Raw genomic sequence first — 10,781 nt, forward strand, 5'->3', positions numbered from 1 at the left:
TTGCCAAGTTCATCTGTCCCGTTCGTGGGGCATTCCTTCCATGGTGTTAGAACCTACTTCTTTGGGATTCCAATGGAGACTAAAGACTTGAGGGATATTCCAGGATTCCAACACCAGATTCAGACTGCTGAGATATCCAGTCTCATGAACTACCAAATTCATGGCCTTTCTTTCTTGAGGTAGTCCAACAGCTATTGTGGGAATACCTGGATCACAGCCTATAAAACACCCTAATAAATCACACACACACACAGACACACACACACACACTTCTTATGTGTGTGTGTGTTCTATCCATTATGGTTTTGTTGTTGTTGTTGTTGTTGTTTTTTTTTTTTTTTTGAGAACCCTGACTAAAACACTTACCTTCTTGTTTAAAGCCACTTTTCACATTTAAAGCTTTTTAGGAATGTCTTAAGCTGAAATTTTAACTTTTCTGACCCCTTTAGGCCATCAGAAAACAGTGCCGATAGTGAGGGAGAGGGGTTTTCTCTAATCTCAGCACTAGGGATGAGCCAGGAGGACCATGAGTTGAAGACCAGCCTGAGCTACATATTAAGAGCCTTTCTCAAGGGGGAAAAAGAAGAAAATGAAAAAGAAAGGACACCAGGACTGTTTGAACCAGCCTTCAACTGGGTTTCCATTCCTCTTCCAGTTTGGCATTTGTTATTTTCCTTCTCTGTAGCATTCCATTCATCCTTTTACATTATTCTAACACTTGAAAATCAGCTGGAATTTCTCAGGCATTTGGAGCCATTTTAGTGCAAAGTTTATGTCTTTGAGGGTCCTCATTTGTTGGCATAATGTTCTTTTGGAATGTATACAGTTCACCCTTGTTCATTCAAATGCTGACTTCTCTCCCCCACTATCTGCTTTCAATCCCGACATTGCATTGTGATGCCTAGATTAAGCATTACCGGTCTCAGGTTTGTGTAAACATGCCACCATTTGTTCTCTATATTGTCAAATAAAACAACCAGCCACATTGCTGAGCAATGGAGAGGAGAGGGTGGGACTTCCTGGTCCAGAGTGGGGAGAAGAGAAGGAGGTAGGGGAGGAGAAGAGAGAATCTGCAGGAGAGGTCTTGGAGCCACGTGCAGAGATGAACCAGACCTAAGATATGAGTAAAATCAAGTATAAAACGTGAAGTCTGAATGGTAGGAAACTATGTGGGCTTAAAGGTTTAGGATGGAGTAACTTTTGCCCAGCATTGTGCTCTAGGTTAATTAAATAAATCCTAGTCTCTGTGTGGTGATTTGGTTACACAGCTGTTTAGGAACAACCGCTGCTTAACTAAAAGATATATAAATAGTAAATATTAATATACAACAACTCCCATTAAAAAAAAAATTCCCTTCTCTCTTTCTCCCCTCACTTCTCTTCCTCCACCCCACATGATCTCAACATGTCGCCCTGGCTTGCCTGAAACTTGATGTGTAGACTAGGTTAACCTCAAAGTCATAGAGATCTGTCTACCTTTGTCTGCTAAGTGCTAGAATTAAAAGTAATAATTTGTTTCTGCCCTGTTTTCTCTTTTGGATTCTAGAGCACAGGATAAACAATTCTGTATGCTTTTGCCTTTGCTATGTCCTGGGTGTTCCCCCTGCCCTGCCCAAATATTTCACAATTATTGAGTCAAGTGAACAGAGGAGGAGTAGGAAGAACATAAAGGGAAATTCACTCCGTAAAAAGTAGATCACTTCACAAGTTGTCCCACGTTTTAGAAGCAGAGTAAATAAACATAAGATTGTGTTGGGTAACTTTCCTTCACACGTGTGAAGGAATGTCTCTGTATTTTCAATTTTTAACTCTGTACTGGCAGAGAGCTAAGTGCTAGCAGGATATTGGTATTGTATTTCTATGGCCCATCACTGGGTTTTCAATTTTGTAAATGTTCATCCTTCCTCTATGCCTAGCGGTAATCTAAGAAATGTGTCAGGTGTTGTCCTGCTGCTGATTGGTTGTAATAGAGACCTGACGGCCAATAGCTGGAGCAGGAAGTGGAGGGCAGAACTTCCGAGAGAGAAAGGGGTGCTAGGAGGTAGAAAGGATGCTAGGAGATTTGGAAAAAGACAGAGAGAGAATGGATGGGTGTGAACAAGAGCATAGCGGTAGCCACATGGCGGGTAGCAGGTAGAATAGTCTGGTCAAATTTAAACGGTAGCTGGGAATCTGACCAAGCTACAGGTCTAAACTTTATCTAAAAGGCTCCGTGTCATCATTTACTCTGCTGGCAGGCACGAGAAGGTCTGCCTATAGAATTGAATCCACCCTCCTCATGGAAAAGGCATAACCATTCCTGGTACCAGGTGTTGTGTGAAAGTTTGCATAAGCCATTTCATAAAAACCATAAAATGCGGATTGGAGTCTTTCTCTGACGGCAACATTTCCTTAGCCTAAAATAAGATACTTTGAACCATTTTAGATAACCTTTTGTTTAAAGGACTGAAAAATTTATTTACAAGGAATATTAAGATTTAGCATGAAGGGGCCTGGAGCAAGATACGTAGAACTGAATGCCAGATTTTTCTTTTCTTATGTGATATGCTTCGAGATGGGCCAAGCACACTTGATTTAGCTCTAAACCGAGGTGTGGTGTTGCTTCAGGGCAAATGTGGTTAACCACTGTTCCCATCTAGTGAAGATGCGAGCTTGGGGTCACAGGGGCTTCACAGAAGCCAAAGGATATAGGATAGAACTGAGGAATTTTTTTGAATGTGTATGTGTGTGTGTGTGTGTGTGTGTGTATTGTGTGTCTGTGTGTGGGTATGCCTTGTGGTCCTGAGACAACCACCTGAGACAGTGGTGTGAAGAGGGCATCTGATCTCCCTGGATCTGGAATCACAGATCGATAGAAGATGCTTAACCTGGGTGTTGGGTGTAGTGATACATTATTATAAAAACACCTCTTATAGTCTAAGAGACTGGAACCTTTGCTGGAACTCGCAAATAAAGTTAGTAATACACCTTGAGGGTCACCTAAAATGTAAAACTTCTATAGTACTGCATGCCTAGCCTGCCTTTCTGAGAACCATGTAGCAACCAACCTAACTTCTTTGAGTTTTCCATGTAATCTGCTTTTACGACCTAAGTTAATGGTTGTAACTTAGGTGATGAACTCTTCCATGCCCCTGACCCAGAGTAACACGGTGTAGTGCATGTTAGAGCAATAATTGTTGGAAATAGCAAGTAGGTTGACAGCAACCTTATAAGACAACTATCCACCGTAAATGTTGAAGACAACTTTCAGATATTGCTTGATAGCATCTGTTAGTTATCTGGGTCAATTGGGGAGAGTGATTTAACCCCTTGTAAAACACTGTTAAAGATTTCTGTAAAGTATTTCCCCACTTCTTCCCTACGTTACGCTTTCTGTGCTACTCAATAAATAGAGAAGACTGAAAGCCCATTTGTTAGGGACACATACAGACACAAGGACAGACTGACAAGACAGCCTTCAGGTAGGCACAGATTCAGACTCATACATATACTAGGGAGAGGCCACAGCTGAGACACAGGGAGAGGGGTAGAGAATTCAGATCTGGGCTCCATTTTAGTCAATTAGTTAATTAGTTAAATTCCATCAAGGGACGTGAGTTTTAGTTTCTTTTCCTTAATTTAGCACTGACACATTTTGCGTAATTGGATGCTTTCATCCACGGATTCAACTGTGCTGGGTCTTCAGGAAAAGCAGCAGGTGCTTTTTCCTTCCTTCCCTCCCTTCCTTTTGTCTCTCTCTTTCTTTCTTTCTTTCTTTCTTTCTTTCTTTCTTTCTTTCTTTCTTTCTTTCTTTCTTTTTCTTTCTTTCTTTCTCTTTCTTTCTTTCCTTTCCTTCCTTCCTTTCTTTCCTTTCTTCTTTCTTTCCTCTCTCTCTTCTCTTTCATTCTTTCTTTCTTATTTGAGTCTTCAGGGAAAATGGTGATATTCTCTAAATGAGGCAGAGCTCCAGTCATCTCATATTGGGAGAATAAAGGGGGATTCTATGTGAAGAACAGGTATCTTAATTACTTTTCTTGTCTTTGTAACAAAATAGCTGTCTAAAGCAACTTAAAGCCTGAAGGGCTTGTAGCTCACAGTTTGAGGGCAGTCCACCTTGATGGGGAAGTGATGGCCACAAAAGCTTGAGGCAGACTGCTTGAGATCTCATTGCATCTTCAGCCAAAAAGTAGAGTACGGTGAATGCTGTCAATGCTGTGTGCTCAGATCACTTCTCTGTTTTATTCAGCTCGGTCTTGTACCCAGCCCACAATTCAGGTAGGTTTTCCTGTCTCACTAATCCAATCAAGACACCCCCTCACAGGCACTGCCCCCAGTCTAGCCTAATTTAGATAAACCCTGACAGCTGAGCCCAGAGACCTGCCTCCCAAATTATTCTAGATCTTGTCACAGTCAGTAACCACCTCGTCCTCTTTGTCTTCCAATAAGAACATCAAGACTTCATGTCAAGAAAACTGCACAGTAGTGAAGGCATCCTGTGAAGTGCAGCCAGGGGGACTCTTGGGACAGCAGAGTCCCATCCCAACTCAAAATATCTTACTCTAGTGATCAAGAAGCTCAGAGACTCTTGCCAAGTTGGCCTGAAGTCATCTGTGTTAATGACGGAGAGCAGGTAGCCTTGTTGACAACGGTGACTCAGTAGGGAGGAGACATTAAAACTTAACCCCAGTATATGTCTTGTGTCTTCCCAACAGCGGAAGCAAACACAGCAAACGTCTAATCCTGTGCCATGTGGAATCATGCTGAGCCAGACTTGGCCAGCTTGTGGCGGAGCAAGTCATCTCCACTCTGTGTTCTTTCTTCCTTTTGCCAGGAGATGAGTCACACACGGTGAGTGATGGACGTGACACTTGTCTTTCTCTCTAGGACCTTTTTGGGTAGGTATCTCAGAGGTTGAGGCCCCCTCCCTACAGGCAGACCCCCTAGCTTGCCTGTTAGTGGGAGTGCTGGCTGATGGGTAAGGAGCTTGGGGGACACTACACATAGCATTCACTAGATTCCAGAGTTAACAGCCACTCCAAAGGAGACAACTGAAGCTTTCTTACCTTTGAGATTCAGGGCAGAGAGGACAGTAAGAAGGCTGATGCTGTTCATGGCCAGAGTCTCTGCTAAGCCCCAATTTCAGAATCATTAAAAATTTTCGATTGGAATTAAGAGAAAAATGCAGTGGTAGACGGCAAGGAGGACTGGAAAGGTGGTAATCTTAGCTTTGCTTCTGAAGGTCACGAGGCCTCCCAACCCTTGGGTCTCCTGTAGCTGAGGGCAGGAAACGGAAGGGCAGGCTGCCATGGAGGGTTGGAGAGGAGAGACCCAGGGTACCTGAAGGCTCTGCGATTGTCCTGCATCCACGTGGATGTTAGGAGGCGGGACCAGCTTCATGCTGACAACATTCCTGAGCCCTTAACTATTGTGTGAGCTTTGTGCAACGCTGTGGAAGCTAACACGAAGAATCCGGGCTTCAGCAGCTTAACTAAGGTCACCCTGCCAGTAGGCCGACACACACAGACTAAAGGGCTGACTCGGTGATCTCTTAGAATTGACTGTTGCTTCCATGAGTATGTCTTTCCCCACAGAGCGCCTGTCAACTCAGAATGAGAAATGTTTGCCTATTATTTGATTTGCTGACATGCGCCTTTTGCGGCCCCACAGAACATTCCACAGGGTGCCTGGAGTCACCAGAGAAGCAGCTGCAACTGTTTTCATCCTCAGTTGCTGGCTCAGGGGTTGCCTTTAGTCATGGAAAGTCCCCTCCCCAGAGAGACTCCAGTTTTCCGTTGGCTTTTCTTGCTGCTAAAATAAAACCAGGCGAATCTCCCAGGCATCCAGTGTGAACAGGTGCGGCTGCCTCACCAGGGCCTGTCAGAGGTTCAAAGAGCTTGTATTTTCTGGGCACGGTCTCACTCCTCTGGCTATGGAAGGTCTGTTCCTCTCCATGTGAGCAGCTGTCTTTGCTTCTGAGAATCCTCAGCCAAGAGCCTCCGCACTCCCGTTACCTGCCCGCTGCCCTTAGCCTTCAGAGTTAGCGTTGCCTCTGCTTTTAAGAAGCAGAGTGCAGGAACTTGGCGGAGAGTTGGCCCAGGCATTGTTTTTGATCCCTGAGGTATTCCCAAGGCTCCACCTGTGGCCCTCCTCTACCCTGGCACTCATCCTAACGTCCCAGATGAAGTAGATTGACCGCCAACCACAGGATCTGGGCTGTAGAAAGAGCTAGCAACACGTGACTTGGAAGTTCTATTTTTAAAGGCAGGTTTGCTGTGGGTTTTTTTTTTTTTTTTTTTTTTGATTGTTTGTTTTTAGTCTTGCTGCAAAGAGCAGAAAACGACCGGGCCATGAGAGCTTAGAGTATAAGACATAACAGAGCACAAGAACAGAATGGCACATTCATTCTCCCTCCTCCCCTTCCCATAAGGCCTTTTCTATTTTTCTGTTTTATTGACTCCTCGTCCCAAACAAGCTTCCAAAACAGATAAGTGTCCCTTTATACTTACTCACTCAGGCCTCAGGGCTGTTTGGATGAACTTTGTTGTATACATTTTTCCTTACTGGGTTCACTTAGGATAGGAAACCAGGAGAATTTCTCTCAAAGAATGAGTTCAACCAGTCTCACTGTGCAGCCCTCACCAACCTGGAACTTGCTTTGTAGACCAGATTGGCCTTGAACTCATAGACCCACCTGCCTCTGCCCATGCTGGGATTAAGGGCATGAGCCACAGTGACTTGCTGGTTTAGAAAAAAAAAATTTTGTAAAGATGTTTGAGTAGGACAATCATCTAATTGACAGCCTGCCCTGACCAGCAGAAGCCCACAAATTTCGAAATAATGAAGAATAACAAATGGACCATGAACACGAGACCATTTTAGAAAGGAAGACTGTACAAAATTATTCATGAAAATTATCTTTGCATTTTTAAAACCAGGAAAAGCTTCCTCTTCAAACTTCTAAAGCACATATTTGAACAATACACAGATATTTGAGAGAAAGAAAAATATTTTTTACAAAGAGGAATGCCTGATCCATCTTCTTAATAATTGTTCAAGAAAGCACGGGTGAGGACTGACTTCAGTTTCACAAGCAAATAGGTATATGTGCACGCACTTGTATGTCTATTTTCTGATGACATCATACCCCACACAACCAGGAAGCCTGGTCAAGATGGGGCTTCGCACAGGGTTTTCTAGGTGGTGTGAGAGAAGAAAACTAGAGCACTGAGCTTTTTTACATCTTACTGGGGGAGAGTGAAAGTGGGATGCAATAAGAGGCAAGTGGATTATCTATGGTTCCTGCAACTCAAGGTGTGTGGGGCTCGTGTCCATCCCAAGTCCCTGCTGAGAGCTTCAGGCAGGGAGTCCGGAACCCTGATCTACATAACTGACAGGTGAGGGGCTCAGCTGTGGAGGACCCCCGGGGTAATGCCGCTGGGAACACTTCTTTCCTCAAAAAGGCTGTACAGGCAAAGAATGTGCTGTGCGCCCGGGTCCCATCACTGTTGCTTTGTTGAATTTGCTCCAGGATCCAGAGTCCTTAAGGTGGAGGCTGCCGGCCTGATGCTCAGCCACTTAGCTCTGCCTGCCACTTCTCCTGCAGCAGATAGAGTTCTCTCCCTTTCCTGTCCATCTTGGAGCTGTTAGAAGCCTACGGAGAAAGAAGGACTCTCCAAGAAGGTGGTATCAGAGTGCCGAGTCAACATCCAACGGTGAGATGAAGACACGAAGAAATAGGTGACCACCCGGGCCCAGCAATGGGGAGCTATTCAGAAGCGTGCATATCAAAGTCTCATCCCGGGCATTTCCAGTGGTGCCAGGAACCTGCAGGATTGTTTGGTATTCCTTCTGAGGAGGTGGCTTAGCTTGAGTTGCCAGAATGTCTGTCCCATTTGGGTGGGGATTCGGTCCCACTTCTGCACCGTATTCTGAGGAATCTCGTCCTCTGAGGACCTGGGGGAGAACGAGATGGTGCTTTGGCCTTCTCTAGCAGCAGGTGTCTCAGAGGTGTGGGCGCTGCCACACCAGAGGTTTTAGGTGGGAGGTACGGAGTGGCTGGTTCCTCCGGCCAATCTCCCTGAAGCTGGGTGAGGCCAGGCCATGAAGCTGGCCTCCTGCAGCTTGTGTCTTAAGAGTTGCAAGCAGAGGTGCTCGAGCCTCCCGGCTTTGTCTCTGTGCACGTCAGGGCTTCCCCTCTGCCATCCTTCTTGAGGTTTAGCTCAGGCCACGCTCTCCTGGGTGAAGGCGGACACCGTTGGCTCCACTGAGGCAAGTGGAGTGTCTGGCAGTGGGCACGCTGCTGCAGTCACCATAGTGTCCACGAAGCAGCACCAAGGTGGGTCTTTCCCTCTTCCCCCCGAGACGCGGGAGGCTCAGAAGACGGGGATCCGGTCTCTGCGAACCACATCTAGGTCGTCATCCAGCGTCAACAACACCTGAAGCGAGAAGGGTTGGAGACGGGAAGGGAACACCGGTCCTGGCCACACCAAGTCAATGCTTTCCCTTCCCTCACTGACTCCCACGGACTGAAAGCAGCCTGGCCCGTCACCAGTTCTCGTATTTTTTGATCCGCAATGCCTTGCTTTTAATTGTTACTACACTATAGCTCATTTATCAATTTCTCACGTGCTACCCTTGATGCCAGAGGCACTTCTGGGGGGTGAAAGCAGCGCCCATGCTCTGTCCTGGAGCTCACATGCATGAAAGGATCTTTAACAGGAAGAAGGCACAGACTGAAGCGACAATCACGGACCCTGTATGGGTCTGCGCTAGCTCGTCTGCACATACATTATGGTTGTGTAGCTCCTGCACTCCCTAACAGTGGGAGTGGGGAGCGTCTCTGACTCTTTTGCCTGTGCTTGGGACCCCTTTCCTCCTACTGGGTCACCTTGTCCAGCCTTGATATGTGTGAGGGTTTGTGCCTAGTCTTATTGTAATTTGTTATTACATATTGAGATGATATCCCTGGGAGGCCTGCTCTTTTTATCCTTCCTTCCTTTCCTCCCTCCTTCCTTCTTCTCTTCCTCCTTCCTTTCCTCCTGTTTGTCTTTCTGTCTTTCTCTCTGGGAAATGGAGGAGTGGATCTAGGGGAAAGGAGGTGGGGGAACAGATGAACTGGGAGGAATGCAACGTTTGTAAAGAATGAAAATTAAAATAAAAAAGGAAGACAGAAGAAAGGAACCACTCCTGCTGCACTTCAATTCCCGCCCCACACAGAACCACTAGCTAGCTCCACTTTTTTGTCTCCAGACGACAAAAGTCCAAGGACCACACAGCTTGGTTGAACTTTCCACAGTGGCCACTAGGGGGAAGCCCTGCTCCACTCTTGTGATTGCATGGTTGGCATCAGAGGACTTGAAGCCAACTGCCGTGACAGCCTACCGTTATTACCCCAGCCAGTGTTCAGGCACCGCGGACTAAAAGTTGAAGATGACCATCATAGGTAAGCATAACTACTCATGGATTCTGGGAAGGGGCACGGGCAATCCACAGGGGTCCCAGATTTGGAACTTGCTCAGTAGGTGGTTTCTCTGAGCTTCTCTAGGAACTGAATCTTTACAACACACAAAATGAGACTGGAAGAAGTGAAGGAAAAGAGTCTACCGTGAGAAGGAGTAAGCCCACAAATGACAGTTAGTGAATTCCCTACATGGTTCCTGAGGGAATTCCGAACAGTTGATTCCAATAACTAATTCTGTCCCAGGGCGTGGTGCGTCTTTGTTTTGTCATTCTGTGTGTACACACATTGAAAAGTAGAGGAAAGCAAAAGTTATGATCTCACAGAAGTGACAGTGAAGAATAAAACGCAGGGAGATGGTGAGCACATCAAATCATGATGAAGAACTGCAGAGAGGAACTAGAGAAGGAGAGAGAGAGGTGTGAGAAGGGGCAGAAGGGACATGCCCAAGATTTCGGAAGGGAGGAAGGCAGCAAGAAGACACAGCCACTCACCAGGAATGAGAAAAACAGGGCAGTGGCAGACAGGAAGTGCCAGATGTCGTGGTCATCGAAGAAGTTGAACAGGACACATTCTCTGTTCTTCTCCCGGGATTCGGCTGGGGTTCCCTGGAGGAAGGTGAGGCAGGTGTAGGCAAGGGTCCCTCAGCTCAACTAGTTCAGGGTTTGATTTTGAGGAAGCCACAAAAATCCTAAGTGTTCAGAAAGTCAGCTTCCAGGAATCGTGTACGCAGGAGCTCATAGCAACGCTGTTGGTAATAACTCCAGAACAGAGACAACCCAGATGTCCATCAAGAGACGAATGGACTGATAACGAGTGCTGTGTCACACAGTGGAAAACTGTTCAGTAATTAGAAGGCACGCTGGCGCAGGGACATAACACGGGTGACCTAGGAACCATTACACTGTACGCTTCATGGAGAAAGCCACAGCACTGGTTTCTGAGGTCTCAGCTCTCCTGTGCACAAGATGGAGGCAGTGCCCCACCATGCTCCTGCACTGATGGATGTCGACTGGTGAAAGATGGCGACAATGTATCGATCAAACTTTAAACATTTTCTGAGAACAGACCAAAAGAAACGAATAGAGAGCATGTTTGCCTATGTAAAGGCCTTTCAAATGCATGCCGTATTACCCCACTAATGCTGACCACAGGTCACTTAAGCATGGCTGCTACGCCTTCTCTCTTCTGGAAAAAGCTGTGCATTTAGATAAAGGGGGAAAACATAAGAAGCAGCAAAAGCAGGAGAAGGAGAAAGGCCCAAAAAGGCACGATGGGGCTAGAACTGCTCAAAAACCAACCAACCAACCAACCAACCAACCAACCAACCAACCAACCAACCAAC

The 10,781-nt window shown here is 46.1% G+C and overlaps 1 protein-coding gene across 1 annotated transcript in view; it reads right to left on the reverse strand.

The window, feature by feature from the left end:
• Positions 1-6,858: 6,858 nt before the first annotated feature.
• Sidt1 (SID1 transmembrane family member 1) overlaps positions 6,859-10,781 on the reverse strand; it is an 83,696-nt gene continuing 79,773 nt past the window's right edge. The window contains exons 24-25 of the mRNA XM_055624869.1: positions 9,931-10,044; positions 6,859-8,414 (exon numbers count right to left, since the gene is read on the reverse strand). Coding sequence (XP_055480844.1) covers positions 8,352-8,414; positions 9,931-10,044 — 177 coding nt within the window. The 3' untranslated portion in view covers positions 6,859-8,351. The remainder of the gene's footprint in view (positions 8,415-9,930; positions 10,045-10,781) is intronic.

Source organism: Psammomys obesus, unplaced genomic scaffold (assembly GCF_907164565.1).
Source record: "Psammomys obesus unplaced genomic scaffold, mPsaObe1.curated_primary_1811, whole genome shotgun sequence".
NCBI lineage: Eukaryota > Metazoa > Chordata > Mammalia > Rodentia > Muridae > Psammomys > Psammomys obesus.